General features: G+C 38.4%; 1 protein-coding gene across 1 annotated transcript in view; it reads left to right on the top strand.

Annotated features, from left to right (window-relative positions):
* Window positions 1-1,010: 1,010 nt before the first annotated feature.
* kcnh4b (potassium voltage-gated channel, subfamily H (eag-related), member 4b) overlaps window positions 1,011-19,912 on the top strand; it is a 42,466-nt gene continuing 23,564 nt past the window's right edge. The window contains exons 1-3 of the mRNA XM_081392404.1: window positions 1,011-1,252; window positions 15,074-15,307; window positions 19,546-19,677. Of these exons, the coding sequence (XP_081248530.1) occupies window positions 1,177-1,252; window positions 15,074-15,307; window positions 19,546-19,677 (442 nt within the window). The 5' untranslated portion in view covers window positions 1,011-1,176. The remainder of the gene's footprint in view (window positions 1,253-15,073; window positions 15,308-19,545; window positions 19,678-19,912) is intronic.

Raw genomic sequence — 19,912 nt, 5'->3', positions numbered from 1 at the left:
AAGGTCATGAATGGTAATTTTGATTTGTTAAAATCAATATCTCCTCAGCTGTATGCATGGTATTGCTTATAGCAGTTTGGAATTATACTTTTTTTTATTATTGTTGCAGTGTTTTGCTAGTATGTAACATTAAAAAAGGATACTTTTTTCAACTGCTTGTATTAATGATTAATGATTCATATTAATGTTTTTCCCCCAATTATTTTATTAAAGGAATTATTGTTCATTAGTTACATTTACAAGTAAACAACTTAAAATGTATAATGAGCCAATCTTCATGATTTCTTAACATTTGCTTTAAGAAAATTGCATCTTATGTTTTCACTTTACTTAAAGCCATCAGTGATGAATTTATAGAGGTTAGTAATAGTAACTGGATATTAATAACAATGTTTTCACTTATTTGACAAAAATAAATCTGAATTAGTAAAAAGTCATTGTAACTATGATACAATAACATTTTAGAAATGCTGGTTGCGTCTTTATAAATACATTAATGGAATCATACGACTGCCAAATTAATTCTTATAAATCAGTGTATAATGGATTATGAGTATGTGCATTGAAAAAGAAAATGCATGTAAATACCTATTATTACCATTATGAAGACTTTTATTATGACTGTACAGGAATGATATGTAAAGATGAGTATGTGGGATAGATTTCTTTCAAGAATGTGTGTGTGTGTGTGTGTGTGTGCTCTCAGTGGCTGAAGAGAACTGGAGGAAATGAATAGTGGGTGTGGATAAAGAGAGAAAGAGCCAGAGAAGGAGGGGTGAAGACAAATGTAACTGTCTCTGTAGCTCTGCCACAGTGTATTACAGAACAAAAACAAACCCAGACCGTTTTAGAGATGCACGGCTTGTGAATTCTCCTGTCATGCAGGTGTACACAGCTGAGAGAGACTCACCAGGGAAGACAGAGGATAAGGAACTAAGTGGAAGTGTTCATCACGGTATGCATTAATAAGGAAAGGGATTGGTTTGTTTCTTGATCATTCATTCACTGGACTGAGGAAGTATACAGTGAGGAGTCATCATTTGGGGGGACGTTCGCTCTTTTAGGATGCGCTCTCTCTGCTGTACCTCACATCTGCCCTGGCCACCCTTTCTTTGGGATGTAAAGAAGATTGATGCTTTTCCCCTAAACATCTGCTGACTCTGGAAACCGGGCATCATGCCAGTGATGAAGGGGCTGCTGGCACCCCAGAACACCTTCCTGGACACCATTGCAACTCGTTTCGATGGCACTCGTAAGTACTGGCACAAATGCACATACACCAAACCCATATGAGAGAGAACACTCAAGCTGAAAAAATACAGTTGGTACCTTGAATGTGAAGGTTTTTCATTTCTGTAGGGTCATCAAATGGATGTGCAAAAATAATGGCTTTTTTCAAACATGTGTCTTGAACAAACTTATACTGTCTTGCAATTTACTATTGACATGTTCATAACTGCTACCAGAATTATAACACATCTGGTTTAATGACCCCCTTGAGCACTGAGGTGTGATACTGCCATAGTAGCGCAAGAGCACACATTAGTTATGTACAGTGAGGCTGCACTTTTAAAGTGTTTCTGGCCTGGAAATAAAGTGACTTAACTGATCTGACCCTTAAAAATAACTTCCGTTAGGCAAACTAATGTTGTGTGGTTGATTCAGTCATAAATAATTTACCATTTTAAATAATTCTCATGGTGCTAGCAACGCCAAGGTCATGGGTTCGTTCCTAAGTGATTGCATGATCGGCTAAAATTGTATGTATTTTTTTTTACCATATACAGTAAATTAAAGTTAACTAAAACAATTTTTTTATTGTAGCATTTTCTGTTCAAAGGACTATCATTTTGGTAGCACTTCCTTTTACAGTCCAGTTATCCATGTACATACAATTAACTTATTACAGTAATTACAATAACTGGGTAATAACTTGGTACTAACCCCGAACCTACTCTTAAAGCTAACTTTACCCCTGTAGGTACCTTATATTACCCAGTATTTTCTTAGGTAAGTATACCTGCGTAAGTACACGAAGTGTAAAATAAAGCGCCATCAACATTTGTATAGATTTTATAGATGGCTGGATCAATCTTGAATACCAATTTTTTTTTTTTTTTTTTTTACTGTTCATTTAACAGCAAAATGAAGGCATATCATAAGCTTTAAAGTGAAAATAACTGCGTAAGCAGTTAATACTGTATACACAGATACCATACTCTTGTGTGTTTGTTCTTGTTTTATCATGGGAGATGAATCTTGTGTTTTGCAGTAGCTGGAGTTCTCTCATGGCATTTGTCTTTGAGATACATGTGTGCCATGGGAAAAGTGGATGTCAAGGGACATAGCTGTTTGTGTAATACTTTTATCCTGAACCTTCTTAGCCACTAGTTAAAAGACTGTGATGGTTAAGGGTCAGGTTAAGGTTCTCATTCATAATAAAACCAGGATGTGAATTTTACTCTATTGCATTGAAATATCTATCAAATGACTACGATTTTTAGCATTACAACACAAAATACTAAAATATAATCATAAAGCAAAAAAAATTCACAATTCAACAAAGTTTTCAAATCTGAAGAAATTTGATAATATTCTTCCATAACAGTATTTGTACCAAGATTATGGGCAGCCATACCACACAAATCTGATGACATAAAAGTAGCATACAATCCTCCCATCTGTGCTTTCTTACCATAGTAATGAAGAAAACCCTTCACACAGCTTACATGCAAACTTAATCTCTTCTGTTAGATAACACCACTCTCACACAAACCCACAACTGCATGTTCATGCATATTCACAGCTTCTTATTCTAATAATATGCTATGCTGCAAGATATAATTGTACTCTGCATGAGTGTTTGATCAACTGAATTCGACAACATTTACACTGTTATTTTCCTGATTATTAATATGAAGCTGCTTAGCAACAATCAGTTTTGTATAAAGCACTATATAAATAAATGTGACTTGACCTAAGGACATAATTATAAAATATATATTATTAGCACTAAATGCTCACACAACCTCAGAGCATAATCACCACAACATTTATCAAGGTTACCAAGAGCTGGTTAAAAAAAAAGTGCAACTTTGACTTGGTGGTGATGCTGAAGTGTTTGAGAAGGGGCCGTCAGGAATGTTCAGAATCTCGTCTTTCAATGTGCCAAATTTCACTTTTCAGCTTTTTACCACATGGTTCTGTGGGCATGCCATTGACTCTCAGCATGAAGAAGGCGGCATTTTATGTGCTTGTGGATTCATTTCCTTTTTCTTCACTTTACTTATGTCATGTTCTTCACATGAGGATTCATTTGACATTATAAGGATGTTTTCTCACATGGGTCTTTATTTCTAACAACAGTTTGAGATGAAGAATATAGAGGAGATGTGTCGTTAATGTTAACTTCTCGTCTTGAGATACATTTCTTTTGCTCTTTCTTCACAATGCTGGATGTTTCTGGGTAACAGAGCACCAGTTTACTCACGGCCCAAAATAGCTGCCCTCTTGTTGCCGTAGAGACCAGCTTTTCTGCGCAGTAGACGCAGTGAAGCTGAGCTTGTGGTACTAACCAATGACTTACTGAAGACGCTTCTACAAACAACAAATGTTGATCATTTCACTTTCATTGTTTATATAACCTTTAATTTCATACAAATATATCAGTAGATCAGGGCTAGCTGTCACACAATTTACTTCAGTGAATATTTCTCAGGGTAGTTCATATTTGAATGTCCATTTCTGAATAGGCATATACCGTGCTAGTAGCTACAGAAAACACTATTGAACATTTCCACCGTTAATGACCAGGAAGAAACATGCAATTCATTTAACACGTATTGACCCTGCTATTGGGGCATGTTGTCACACTATATTGGGTAATGTATCACAATAGAAAAGTTACAGTAAACAGCCTTACAGCAAAATTGTAGATTGTTATCAAGCAAACAAACCAATAAAATCTATTTATGAAAGAGCAAAAATGTTGAAGATATACAACCTATCAAACTGTTTGGGCAACAAATAAAGTGTTTGTCCCCATCTGTATTTGTGAGTTTGTGCTCATTTTTTTATATTTTATGAGTTGAGATTTTATTATAGATTGTGGTAGCATATAAATAGAGTCAGGTGGTTTCAAAAGTCTTCCACCAGTTTGCGAGTTCACACTTACAACCCAGAGTACTTCCCCCATTTCCCTGGCTGAGATAAGAACAGATAAGAGTGAGGAGTGAGTTGGGGTGGAGGAGGGTTGCTCGAAAACTGTCATGGGACAGAGGTGAGTCTGCTATTTATATATAGGCCTCCTTGTGCTGATTGGGTAGATTATCTGAATGTGCTCCTTCGGAATTTTGTTAATAAAACATCATAAAGAGCTAATGGTGGGTTGTTTTTGATTGTTTTGGTTAATGAACAGCTTTAATTTGTCTGGCCCTGCCCAATATAAACCAGACTATTGCCTGAATTAGATTTACATTTACATATTTAGCCGCTGCATTTATCCAAGATTACTTACCTTGCATTCAGAGTATACATTTGGTATACGTGACATTGGCGTTGATAGTGCCATGCCATGCCCTACTGTTTGAGCTACAGGAATGCCTTGACAAAAAAAAATATATATATATATAATAATAATAATAATAATAAATAAATACTAAGGCTTATTAGTCTGGAAAAGGTCAAAAAGGCAAAACATTTTATTTTTTAATTTTTTTTTTGTAAAAGTACACACTGATTTGTTGCTTGAAAACATGTCTTACATTCATTATTGGTTTACATTCACAACGTTTCAGCACATGTAACACACACACATACATAAAGGGGGTTTATTTTATTGTCATTAAAATCATTTGTTAATTGAATTGTAATATACATTACCAGTCAAAAGTTTGGAAACATTACTATTTTTAATGTTTTTGAAAGAAGTCTCTTATGCTCATCAAGCCTGCAGTTAAAAAAAAAAAAAGCAGTAATATTATGAAATATTATTACAATTTAAAATAATGGTTCTCTTTTTCAATATATTTTAAAATGCAAAGCTGAATTTTCATCAGCAAGTACTCCAGTCTTTGGTGTCTTATGATCCTTCAGAAATCATTCTAATATGCTGATTTATGATCAATGTTGGAAACAATTGTGCTGCTTAATATTTTTTTTATAACCTGAGATACTTTTTTCAGGATTATTTGATGAATAAAAAGTTAAAAAGAACTGTATTTATTTAGAATAGAAATCTTTTGTAACAATATACACTACCGTTCAAAAGTTTGGGAACAATAACTATTTTTTTTTTTAAGAAATTAGTACTTTAATTCAACAAGGATGCGTTAAATTGATAAAAGTGATGGTAATGATTTATATTGTTAGAAATGTTTTTATTTTGAATAAATGCTGTTTTTATGAATAAATGCTGTTAACGTTTTACTCATCAATGAATCCTGAAGAAAGTATTCCAAAAAAATATATTAAACAGCACAACTGTTTCCATCATTGATAATAACTGAGTATCAAATCATCATATTAGAATGATGTTATGATTTGATTTTCTTGTATGTGTTACACTGCATTTCTGCCTAGTTTCATGTGTCTTGGTTTTTAATTCTCTGCCTGTTTTCTGGACTATACCCTTGTTTTTTGCCTATGTTTTCTGCCCTGTTGCTTGTCTGGATTGGTTGCCCATGTGTTTGACATTTTGCCTGTTTTATGGATTACGACAATGTGACAAAAAGTTGTGCTTCCAGTGTCGCTCTCCTGACCACTCCCGCCTTGTTAGTCCTGAGAGGGTGAAATCTGCGTCTTCTCAAAGGGCTAGGAAACTAGAATGGGCCTCTGAATTTAATTGAGAAGTATGAGTTGACCTTTGGGGAAGCCGACTGTGGGGAAGCCACTGACTTTGTCCACAAAATCCACTTGGTGGACGAGAATTGACGTAGTGTACAGCCCCCTGTCACTATGATAAGCTGTGCACTGTCTTAAATGAGATTGAATTGAAGGGCATTATGAGGAAATCTCAGAATGAATATGCATCTCCGCTAGTTTTAGTGTGGAAAATAAATGTTGACCCTCGTATTTATACAGATTGTAGATGGCTGAATGTGAAGACAGTGAAGGAAACCCACCCACTCCCACACCAAGCGGATGCACTCACAGCCCTGGGAGGCAAGGTTTTATATGGACTTGACTTCTGGGTTTTATAATGTTCCCTTGTTTGAAGAGCATAAGAAGTACACCACTTTTTTCTCTTCTTTCGGTCTCCATGAGTACAATTGGCTACCTCAGGGACTGACCAACAGTCCAGCAACCTTTATGAGGATGAGGATGTCCATTTTTGGTGATGGTATACGGATGGTATAACCCTTTCTCAAAAGAAGATCAGATCTTTCCTGGATATGATTTTATATTATCAGCATTTCATTAAGGACTGTTCTGCTAAGGCAAAACCAGTTTTCAGTCTCCTATCAGATCGGTCACAGAACATAGCTCAAAGGAAGTGTGGTCGAATGAGGCGGCCACTCAGTGTCATGAAGCTTTCTCCAGAGAATTGGACTAGTGAGTGTCGAATGGCTTTTGAAACTCTAAATTCTTGAACACCCAGATTTCAGTCATCCCTTTATTCTCTCTGTTGATGCTACATTGAATGGCATAAGTGCTGTGTTATCTCAGGTGCCGCCTGGTGAGAATATTGCATGCCCATTTGCTTTTGCAAGCAAAACACTCTCCAAGTCCCAGATGAACCACTCAGCACATAGACTTGAATTTCTGGCTTTAAAGTGGGCCATTTGCGACACGTTTAGCCATTGGCTAAAAGGGAGACATTTCACTGCATGGTCTGATAATAATCCCTTGTCCTATATTCTAACCAAACCCAGATTGGATGCGATTGAACAGCAATGGGCAGCGAAGCTCGCTGCATACGACTTTGATCTGAAGTATGTGCCAGTCACGAAAAACATTGTTGCAGATACCTAGAGCAGAGAGCCCTTTGTTAAGTCTTGTGTCAGCCATCATCTGTTGAAAGAACCATAAGTTTCTCTCTTGAATGAGGTCACTGGTGTTGTTATGCATGATGCCTTTCGTGTCACTAAAAACTGTCAGAAAACTGTCAACGGAGCTTCAGGATGACGTGAATGGCTCATGTCCTGGATCCTTCGATGCTGCTGAAGTTTCTCCTGTCTTGGGATGGTGGAGTTAGTCCGTTGACTGTGGCCAGGCTGCAGAAGATCCATCTGTTGCGAACCCATTTTCCAGACTTGTCCATCTCCAAGAGCAGTACAACATAGTTGGTAGAGTCATCAACTATGTTCTGAGACATAAACGTCCTTCAAAGAGTGAGAGAGCAAAGGAACCCAGCTCTGTGACAAACCTTTTGAAGCACAGGAAAAAGCTAAAGATTTGTAATCATGTGCTGTACAGCGTCTGATGAATAAGAAACTTCCCTGAAGCATGACATTCTCTGTGGTGTTCATGATGCAGCTGGACATCAGAGTAGTGTAAGAACTCACTCCCTCGCATCCGAAAGATTCTTTTGGCCAGGGATGAGTAAGGACATCAAGCTTTATGTGAAAAACATAAATGTTATCGGGAAAACTCCAGAAACAGATGCTTGTGCGCCCTGTCGCACCTCTGAAGCTATGGAACTAATATGCATAGACTTTTGGAGTGCTGAATAGACTTCAGGGAAGATGTCCTAGTAGTGACAGATTTTCTAAGATGGCACATGACTTCCCTTCACACATCACAACCAGTCTGCTAAGCAAGTTGCCCATCGCCTTTGGAATGACCTTAATGAAAAATCATTAAGAACTTGCTTGGTGATGGCTAGGGAATATGATAAGAGTTATCCCAGTCAAATCCAAGTCAAGGTGGCCACAGCCTCTAGAGACGTTAACATTCAGCAACAATAAATTGTACTGTACATGAAACAACTGGGTTTGTTCATTTTTATCTTATGTTTGGGAGTATTCCAAGGCTGCTGATTGACATGTTTCAGTATGTCTTTCTTGATGATAAGATGATCAGCCAGCTTGAGTTTGTTACTGCACTGAGAAGAGACCTGAGCACAGCTGCAGAAATTGCCCAGAAACAAAGTCTCAAAGAGCAGAACCGTCATGCCATTCTTTACAATTGGAAGGTCAGAGGCTCACCCTTAGAAGTGGGAGATAGAGCTTTGCTGCCTAACCGTGGAGAGAAAGGCATGAGGAAAGTTGTAGAAAGTGGGACTCTGTTCTGTATGAGGTACTGTCAGTGAGACCAGAGATTGATGTGTACAGGATTAAGGATGTTCAGACTGGCTAAGAAAAAGTGATGCACATGTAACCTTTGGCTAAAAGTACTTAAGAAACCTGACTACGCCACCTAGGTTATTTCTCCACTCAGGAAAATAAAATAAAAATCCCCCAAAAAGAATTAAACCAAAAGGAGTTACAATAATATGAAGGACCCTGCTGGTTCAGATTGGATTAAAGACAGATACGTGACTTTCCAAAATGATTAAAAAAATAATAATAATAATAATAATCACAAAAAAAAAAACATTCATTCTAAAAAGCACTCAACATAGATCTCTTGCCCAGTTTACCAATTAAATACCCAAAGTTAATAAGAGACCATAATCAACCCAACTTTAACAAGGGACAAACCACACAGCAAATCCGTGAATAAAGCTTCTTAAAAGCAAGTGATAAACAAAATAAAAGGAACAAAAAAAAAAAAAAAAAAAAAAAAACTCTCCCCTTCAGTTAAGCTTCAGTATCACAGTCATCAAGCATCCACATGTAGATATACACTGGCAAAGAAACCTGTCATACCAACAAAACAAACAAACAAAAAAAAATCGTTCAAGCTGTTTTAAGGAACCAGAAAACAGGCATGTTAGTTTAATTTAATAGCCCAAAAGACAAAAATGTCCATTACTTCATCACATACAGAGCGATAGGGCAGAATCGTCTGTAAACACTCGGTCGTTCAGTGGTTCAAAACAGCAATGTCCACCGCAGTCTGACACAGTCAGCCGGATGAACAGGACGGTGAAACAGCAATACAAACAAGTAAACAGCAGCACAAAACGGGTATACAAAACAGCAGCACAAAACAGGTACGAAACAGCAGCTAGCGCTCTTGGGCCGCACCTGAAATAAAAGTACAATAGAAGCACGAAAAGTGCATCAATTTCAAATGATTTCACCCCTTCCAAAATAAGAGAAAACCCACAATAAAGTTTCTTACCTAGTAGGTGAAATTTAGATTACTGTGAGCTTTATGCTACCTACGCTCGCCACTTCACGCACACAACATCCCTAATGACAAACATATATTTATCTGCGACTGTGAGAAAAAGCAATAAATCAAGCAATTCACCAGGCAGGGAAAAGCAACAGGAACTCTAGACCCCATTAGCCCTTTATGGCCCCCATGACATGAGCACACATAGAGGGAGAATGACACGACCACACTTAAACATGCTTTTTATAAAGCCTCTAAAACCTAACTCGCCTCAGTAATAGTGCCGCACAGGTGTGCTCAATGTCAAGACGAGGCTTAACGACAGTGGACGTGTCTTCCAATTTCAGATCTAATGAGTCAAAACAAATATTAGAGACACTCAAACTGTCACACACAGAAATCTGTTGCTTCCAGTGAATTTCTTATCCTGGGATGATGGAGAGGACTCAGTTCGATCAGATTCTACATATTCTTGGGACTGTGTCAGATCTATTTCCAGGCAGCAAAATGGACACATTTTCAATTGTTAATAAAGATGATTAATTTGTTTAATTGTTCAATGTAATACATATATAGACATCAAGTTGAGGTTGGGTTCTCCTACTCTTTTAATAAAATACTGTAAAGTGATAATAAATGTGTGCTCCATCCAAAATTCTAAATGCTGCCCCTTTACATAAATAATTTTGGCAATATATTAGCTAAGGCTCTGCAATTTTTCACCACTGTTGTATTGTAGTGACAGTACTGACAGTTCATTGACTGTTTATTAAACAGTAAGGTAGGCCAGCTGGTATGTCACTCCCATGGTCTCAAGAGATACACATTTAAAAATTAAAGCTGTAGAGTTATGAGATAAATATCATGCTATTTTGAGAATAAAGTCATATCAATATGAGAGTAGAGTCATAAACTGAGGAGGGGGTGCCTGAAGTAACATAAGGGGGTGATGACATAACGCAGAGTATCCCCCGCTAAAAAAAAAACATGTCGGACCATAAATAAACCTGTCACTACTACAACTATGAAACTAAAAACTACTAAGCAAATACAGATGGCAGAGCAGTGAATAATATTACTACATAAAACAAAATTGCCTAGGCCAACATGAAAATTTGACACATCAGCTCGGACTGATTTTAAAGTGTCATTTTTCCACCACTAAAATGGGCCATGAGCAGTTGAAATTTGCTCATTTAAGAACATACATTAGCCTATTGCATGGATCGATGGAGCAAAAACATAGTGTTTAAAATGCATATGCATAGTTGAAACCTTTCTCTCTTTGGCGTGCTGTTAATGCTGTTAAACTGAATGTACTCTGCTTAAATAACAACACTGAAATAAGAATGCGCTGTTAATCTTTCGATCAGTTACGACCAGTCACACAGAACGCAGGAACAGGGTTGCTGCAGTAGTCAATTACATTACAGAACATCAGATTTCACTTATCTTGTGAAGATAGTATGAGAAATGACTGACAGGACGATGTCAGAGGATTTGGTGTGCAACAGATCCTGGGTGTCATTGACAAATACTTTATCTTGTAAAATCTGTAAAGAAACAACTTACAGTATATTTCAAAATGCACTGCAATAATTAAAATTCTTAAAATATTAAAATTGTTAAAATAAATACAAAGTACTGAAAATCGAGTTATTACAATTTCTTCACACACACACACACACACACACACACACACACACACACACACACACACACACACACACACACACACGCACACACACACACACTTAGTATACTTCAAGTTCATGCAGTGTTCAAGTATATTTTTAAGTATAGAACATTTTAAACAAAAAGCTAAGAAAATCAAATTTTTGTCAAAGACTACGCCTGGATGGGATTCAGAATGATCAAAACACAGATGGAGTAGATTGAGTCCATTAACACCCCCAAAGCTTCACAGTTGTGGGGAAAGGGTAAAGTAGAAGTAAATTCCTATGTACAGTGTATGAAACCTTATAAACCCAATGAAACCTTATTGCAAAGTGTTACCGACTAGCCTACACATATTAGGAACCGTCACAGTTCTGTTCAGTTTTAATGGACTTTTAGTTTGTTTTCAATTTTTTGTTACCATGGTCCCTGTTACTATATGAGTTTGTTTGGTTCAGCTGTGTTCTATTAATTATCTTGTTTGAGTTACAATTTAAGTTGTACCCTCAGGTTCATTCTCTGTCTGGTCACGTTCACATTTACTGTGTGTCGCTACCTTCTGTTAACCTTGTGAATATTTGATATTAAAGGGGTCAACAGATGCTAAATTCACTTTTATGTGGTGTTATATAAAAGTGACACATATAAATGTGTATTTGCAGTGTGTGGACACAGCCACCATTTCATATAATGAAAAACATCCATTCACTCCTTTTTTTAACACTCTCAATAATCAAGCCGTTTGTATTTTCTGAGCAATATGATGTCATTTTGATCATGCTCAACCCACGACCACTGACGGACTGTCCCGTATTAGCATATTTCCACAAGGCAGGTTGCCATACTTTATGAGTCTTGTGTTGACACGCCCCATGGAAGAGAGGGGTGGGGTGAGCAGTTGCTCATCTATAAATTACAGAAACGTCTGTTTGTCTGTCTGTCTGTCTGTCTGTACGTCCGATGGATTTCAAACTTGACAGGTGTCTTGCTACGGGCACGAGTAAGTGCAATGCCAAGTTTGACGTTGTTTGGATTAGAAATGCAAAAGATATCAGTAAATATATTGATAAAAAAAGCACACAATGGCTTCTGCCGCTCTAGCCGCTGGCCACTCCCCCTCTCACACTGCACATTAAGTGAGCACAGCGCAGGACCAGAGGCCACTCCCCCTCTCACAGTGCACACTGAGTGCCACTCCCCCTCTCACACTGACACTGAGTGAGCACAGCGCAGGACCAGAGGCCACTCCCCCTCTCACACTGACACTGAGTGAGCACAGCGCAGGACCAGAGGCCACTCCCCCTCTCACACTGCACACTGAGTGAGCACAGCGCAGGACCAGAGGCCACTCCCCCTCTCACACTGACACTGAGTGAGCACAGCGCAGGACCAGAGGCCACTCCCCCTCTCACACTGCACACTGAGTGAGCACAGCGCAGGACCAGAGAGGGTCGAAGAAAGCACCGGAGCTTAAGTAGAGTTTTCTCTGAGTTCACTGTGTAGCCTGCTCCCTGAATCGTCACGCTTATTCATTTGTGGATGTTAACTGAATCTGTAAGTCAGCTACACTGTTTATTTCTGAATATTATATTTTATTCTGGTGCGCTTAACGTTATCGCTAACTGTGAAATAGTGATCAATATGCTATTCACCAAATAAACATATCCTATTCAATGCATTCACAGTCTCTTTCACTGCCATCATTTGTAGTAGCCTATTCACAAACTGTTTGCTCAAGTTCACTGTGTAGCCTGCTCCCTCAATCGTGTAGTTCAATTTTTTATATTTATTGTATGTCATTATGTCAGTATCAGTATTTGCTTTCTACCATGAACCACATGAAATACACCGAACCAACAATTACTAAAAACACACACAAAAACTGATTTTGCATGGGCACTTTGCACTAGTTATCATTTAAAAAGATATGCACCGAAATGGGTCGCTGTGAACAGAGCAGTTTTTGAGGAGGTAAAAAGGGTGTTTTACACAACCATTGAGGAATTTTAACCAAAGTATGGTACAAACTTTACATGAAGACCCTAAAGAATCATACCAACTTGTGGAAAATGGGCATCCAATGACCCCTTTAATATCGTGTTGGAACCTCCTTCTTCATCTTTGTCTGTTTACCTGCAACCACACATGGCAGATGACCGGGCTAAAAATGGATGGACTTGCTGTTGCGGCTCAGGAGAGCCACGATTTTTTTAGTTTTACCGAACGTTTTTGTCGTCTTGCCATCACCAGCCCCCATTCTCATAACATGAGAACTGAACTGAGCTGGACGATGACAGCAATTCTTTCAATGACAACGAGACCCTGAAGTCTCTGTTCTGGATAGGGGCAAATTACCATCATCCCATTGACCTCCCAGACACCACCGGACTGACCTTGAAAGAAGCCATCATCCGGTGTCTGGAGAGTGTCCTTCCCCCGATCCAGGACACAGCCAGACCCTGAGCCCGAATCACTACCATTGACCGCAGAGAATTCGTGTGAGCCACCCTGCAGACGGAGAGCTACCACCTGCCGCGACGTGTCAGCCAGAGCCAGATGAGAAGAGGACAGATCTGACCCTCGCCCCGGAAGTGAAGCTCCATCGTGAGTCTGACCAGGGGTGTGAGCCCACAACATCATTGGACGAGGGAGTAGTGAGTGCGGAAAATGAGGACTGGCTAATTGACTTCAACACAGGGGTATTTACTCCTACCCTATCCCACCCAATACCTTCATCATCGCAGTTTCTGTCACAGATTCCACCAACACGCCTTTAGCACCAGGTCCTTCAGCTCCACCCATCCGTTCACAATCGTATTCTAACCAGTCACATCTGTCACCACTTGATTACCTCCCTGACATATACTCACCATCCACACTCACCTGTTTTCCAGTCTCGTCAGTCTCTACAGGAGAGCGCTCTTGCTTGCCTGACTCCTACTTACCTGTATGCTCACCTTATACTCACTACACGCATCCTTGTACCTATGTTCCACATCTCATCCCTATACTGCTTTATCACCTGCAAAAGAAAGAAAGATCAATGAGCTAAGTGTGACTGTCTGCAACCTATCTGCAAATTACTCATTACCTGTTCAATAAAGTACCTGTTCAACAATAACTGTATTCCTTCTCCTGTTTATCTGTGACACCTACACATAGCCATTTCTTAAAACTTTGTACAGTTATAAAGAAAAACATAACAGACAGACAAGTGTAATCACAATTTATTTTTTGCAAAAAATGTCAAAAGCGATACCAAAAGGGGTTCAAATGACAATGTGTTGCAGTCGCGGTCCTCTCTGGCGGTGTGTAATAGTTTTGTATGAGGTACAGAGCATAATTTAAATTATTAATCCATGAAGATGTTAATCCGGCTTCACTCTGTGAAGGTGTGCATTTACCAATTCCAAATGTATAATTTTTAATTTGAATTCATCATAACGAGAGCAGGATTTGACGTTTACGGTCGCTGCGGAGAATGGAGATGAAGATCTCTGGATAAAGGGCTGACTTGGATCTGTTCCTCACAAACGTATGGCTTCTAAAGATTTGGATTACAGCGAACGAATAAAATTGTTGTCTTTTGTGAATGCCACAATTTTAATATTACTAAATTTGTACATCTGTAAAGTTGTTCATAAGTAAATAATTTACATTTTAGTGCTGTCAATATGTAGGCTAAATATTTTATGTTTAAGTGCTGTCAATATGTCATTATTCTACATTTCAGTGTGTATGAAAACGTAAGTGGCCTAAATGTACGTGTGGTAGGCTACACTTTACTTAAAAATACACACATATTCTCATGTCACGTTATTCTGTCGGTGTAAGTCAAGTATAAGTGCAATTTTAAGTAGCTTACATAAGTATATTTCTGAGAACATACAAAGTAGACTGGAAGTATACTTTCTTATTTTTAGTTTAAAAGTATAGCCTACTAATAGTACACTTGAATAAACTTCTTTTTCGTAAAGGGTATTCACATCCACTTGAACTTAATACCAGAAATACGTCATGTAAGTAGAAATGCAAAGATACCACATGGGGATATTGATTTGGAAATGATAAAATGGTATAGCAACAGTACTGCACAAAACACAATACTCAAAACTAACTTTACAATGTCTTTCAAAACATTATTATTCATGATCATGTTTTTGTTCCTCAGACAGCAACTTCCTCCTTGGAAATGCTCAGGGTCACCGGGGCTATCCCATTGTATACTGTTCCGATGGATTCTGTGAGTTGACGGGGTTCGGACGAACAGAGGTGATGCAGAAGAACTGCAGCTGTCATTTCCTATATGGCTTGGGCACTAGTGAGCAGGTTACTCAGAGTGTGGAGAAAGCTCTGGAGGGCAAGGAGGAGTACCAGGCTGAGGTGCAGTTCTACAAGAAGAATGGTAATAATACTGTAGAAATAATACTGTACTAACTTCAGTTGACAACTAATATGTTGGATAATCACTGCCATGATAAAAAACAACAACAACAATGCATATAAATTTAGGCATATCACCCAACCCTTAGCAGTTTCATAAAGAAGTTAAGTTGCCCTGCCCATTGTGCAAGCCAAATGCAACTGTGGCAAGGAACGTAAAACTTTTGTTGTTGAAAAATAGAGAGAAAACCTTTAGCGAAAACAGGCAACACCAGGATGTCAGTTCTCCTCTGGCTATACAGTTAAAAGTCAAAAATAGATATATCTGTTACTATAGTTATTGAACTGTTAGATTAAAGAGTATACGTTACTTTGAGTTCAAGGTAGGAATGAATGAGAAGATGCATCCTGAAGCATCCAAATTAAAACCCACCTGAAGAAGCTAATCAAGGTTTTCAAAAGTACTTAATTGCAGCTAACATAGATTTGTAATTTTAACTGAAACTGATTCCTCACTGAAGACCATTGTGAAATTGATGGTGTTCCCCTGTTGTAAAGTTACAGCTGTTACAATTGTTGTTACAATTGTAAAGCTGACTTGAAGCAATTTGTATTGTATAAAGTGGTATATACAATAAATAAACTGGACTTAACTTGATTTTTACATTGTCTGAATGAAATGTGAGTAGTGTTCGCAGATCCTGTCACTACAATGGGGTTTCTGGGTGTTTGCTTGGGCATTGCTTTAGGCCTTGTCCAATATCAAGTAAAGTCAGGTTTATTTATATACTGTAGCACAGGGGTTTTCAAAGTCAAAGACAGTGGGTCTCCGTTTTGACACAACGTACACAATGGCACCTCCCCGTCCCCCAATTTTTACACATTTTCAACAGATCAGTGCGCAAAGAGTGCTGCAAACACACGGTTTGTTTGCACATCAATAACAGACTCGTGTGCCTAATGTTCGACTCTGTATGTCACTGTAATCGTCTTTACCTTGATTACAATTGTCACCCATTGAAACTTTACTAGCGTGACACTAGTTTGCTGTATCCACCCTAGAAATTTAGTTTGCATATCATTTGCTCATGCAGTGGTTAGGTGTTTTGAGCCGCCGTTCAGTCTGTATTTCACAGCAGGATGAGGCTCCATGAAGCTGGCAACGTGATACTTAATGCCTTTGCAATACTAAGCATCCAACTAGTTGGGGAGCTGCCTTCAAGAAGGCCTGCTAAGGCCTAACTACTTGATAGCGAGGATGTTTAACAGAGCTAGCCTTCAGAAGCCTAGGTGCTCTCACAGACATTTCTGTGGGGCTGGTTATACTTATTTAACATTGCCAACAGGCAGTGTACTCAGCACAAGTGCTATCGACCCTTTAAAGCAAGGAGAGTACAATATCACGCTACCGGAGTATCGAGGAGGCCTACTGTAAGGCCTACAGCTCTGAATATCACAGGCGTCAGCCCGGGCAGTGCTTTGGCTCTAAGGGAGCATCCTCAACCATTCCAAATGGGAGGAAGTAACTAATATGTCTCTACCTGAGCCTGGGTGGTGAAGAGTGATAACATTCAAGCTATGGGTAGCAAAGTACTCCAATGAATGACCCTAACAAGGGGAGCACTATCAGCATGAGGAATGTATCAGGGTCGAGGCCTATTATCTTGTATTTTTACAAGACAGATTTTATATTCTCTACTAAACCCAAGGGAATGGAGGACTCATTAAGTGGCCAACAGCAATCGACCTTATGACTTGAATTATTTTATTCAAGGGGCTCAGGAGAAAAATCCTTTTTTAACTTAAGGCCTTGCTGCCAGCTACTACACTCAATTCTGTAAAGGGCGGAGGCCAGAGCACACTGCTTCTTACTCTCTAGAGAGAAAGACCTGACAACGCCCATAGATATCTGCATGGGAGGCTTCTTGAAGGTAGCCTGCAACCTATGCTGCTATCTACCCTGTTACACCACTAGCATTTACACCTAATGCAAAAGGTGGGCCTTAGACTCTTGTAGTAAGAGGAGGCCAGTACTTGGAAAAACTAGGAATAAAAACTAGGAATATGATTTACAGGAATAAAATCTCTTGATGGTCTAAGGAACCAACACTCAGATACTGAGAGGCACACGAATATTATGTGTCTGAAGTTCAGAGCTATAATCTCAAAACGACTCCCTAAAGTGAGAGGAGAACTACTGTTCTAGTATAAGGTGGCTATCAAGGTGGCCCGACGAAGGCCAATGCTTGATTTTGTAGTTCTATCTGGAGCTTGACAGAGCGGTGGCCTCAGTAGAAAAACTCCCAATAGGGAGGAAGCCATCTCACACAGAATGTCTGTTTGATGCTCAGATGAACAGTGGCCTGATCAAAAATCTTCTGTTTAATAAGGCCAACCTGTTCACTACCACAGATTGGCTCATACTCTAAATCAGAGGAGGCCTATGGGAAGGGTATGCATAGCCTACCTATATATGGGAACTTCAGGGCCCTATTTTTACTCCTATAAAAACCCTAGCTAACACACCCCTTAATACTTTCTAACAGGGAACCAAGGTCTACTGTTCAACCTTACTAAAAAACTCTCATAAAGGGAGGAGACCTACAGAGCTCAACCTGCTGCCCGTAGAGCAATGGCCTAAACGACATACACAAAATGGAGGCCTATCACCATAATGAGCACTGTAGCGAAAAACTACATTTTGGTGTTATATACACGAAAATATTGCTATATTTAGGGGCCAGTTCTCTTCTGGCTATAGAATTTAAAACACAATGTCAACATTAGCTCGCTATGTTACTATATTGTTTGGACTGTAAGAGTTAAGTGTGTTTGAGGTTTGTCCAAGATTTAGAGGTAACAAAGTAAAGATCCACACACCGGAGAGCTCCCATTTACATGATTTATTAATGTGTGACATTTCGGGCCTTTCGCGGGCCTTCCTCAGACTAACAGGAAGTACAATACAGTTGCCCTTTTCTAGTCTCTGTGTCATGTGATTACACCACAAAATTACCGGATTCATTTTTATAAATACATTCACATCCAATATTGCACAGTGCCCATGTATACACAAAACACTCATCAAGTAAAAATACATACAGGGAATAAATATACATATCAATATATCAATATCTAAATATACACAAATAAACACGCACCTGGGTTATTGCACATTGTCCGTGTAAACCTAACATCCATCAAAGAATGGACATATCAACTATTATACCATGTCTGTGTATCCACCATATATACATATAATCACATATCATACAGTATACATATTAACATCAAAACACGTTACAATCTTACTCTTAATGTGAGTGTATGAAATCACAAATCCAATACATATCATTACCATATTTAAATTAACAACATAATCAGGTAAAGTAAAGCGTAAAAAGTAAAAAGGTGAACCATTTTATCCACTCTATAAGACAAGTTAGAGGCATCTGTTTTTTCTCTCAAAACTGCATCATTAGACAATGAGGATCAAATATTCAGTGAAATTATACCAGTCCATATTTATAAAATAAATAACTACATAAAAAAAGAGAAATGTAGACAACAATAGAGAGTCTCAGAGCACCAGAAATACTACTCACATAACAAATTACCCTAAAAAAGGTCTGATATCAAATTCTTCATTGAGGCCTCTAGGAGCTAAAGTATTTAACGTATATATATATCCAAAATAATTCTCTCTTTAAGAGTATGTTATCAACGTTACCCACCCCACATGGACACTTAATAGTCTCTATTCCCACATACTGTATTTTAAACTAGATACATTGTGTTTGGCATTCATGAAATGTACAGCAACAGGGCTAGATATAACACCATTTCTGATAGCACTGCGATGTTCCGAGATCCTAGTTTTCAGTGTCCTAGTGGTCTTGCCTATATATGATAATCCACAGGGGCATGTCAGCATATAAATCACATTGGTAGTAGAGCAAGAAATTACCTCTTTTATCCTATATTTGTTGCCATTATGTGGGTGATTAAATGTGTTGGTTTTATAAGTAAAATGGCATTGTCGACATCTTCCACATGGGTAGTTCCCAGTAGGTATGTTGTACATTAATAAATCATTTAAATGGGAGCTCTCTGGTGTGCGGATCTTTACTTTGTTACTTGCATTATATATGAGATCCAGCACCCATACTTGGCTGGGATGTGCGCGATTAAACTGCTTCTTAAGATTTAGAAGTAGCCATATATCTCTGTGTAACTCTTCTTTTTGGTGTGTTATCACAGGAAGTTCGTTCTGGTGTCTGTTGGACATCGTGCCCATAAAGAATGAGAAGGGGGAGATGGTGCTTTTTCTCTTTTCATTCAAGGATATCACAGAAACATATGGCAAGAGCCATCACAGCAGCAGAACTGATGGTACTGTCTTCACTAAAAACATTATTCTCACCAGTCTTTTAAATGTTGTTAAAATAAATAGCCTTGAAAACACTTATTTCGATGTCAACACTTATCATTGTTTTCGACATTTGATAAGAAATAGCAAGTTTAGAAGCTAGAGGGCACATGTACTGTATAATGAAAATACTTTAAGATCGGATTAAAAATGATATGTGGGAAAAAAAAAACATTTTAGATACTATATAATCTAATA

This window comes from Scardinius erythrophthalmus (assembly GCF_964197995.2).
Source record: "Scardinius erythrophthalmus genome assembly, chromosome: 18".
Classification (NCBI taxonomy): domain Eukaryota; kingdom Metazoa; phylum Chordata; class Actinopteri; order Cypriniformes; family Leuciscidae; genus Scardinius; species Scardinius erythrophthalmus.
The sequence above is the reverse complement of the archived record's forward strand: the minus strand, read 5'-3'. Positions and strand labels throughout refer to the sequence as shown.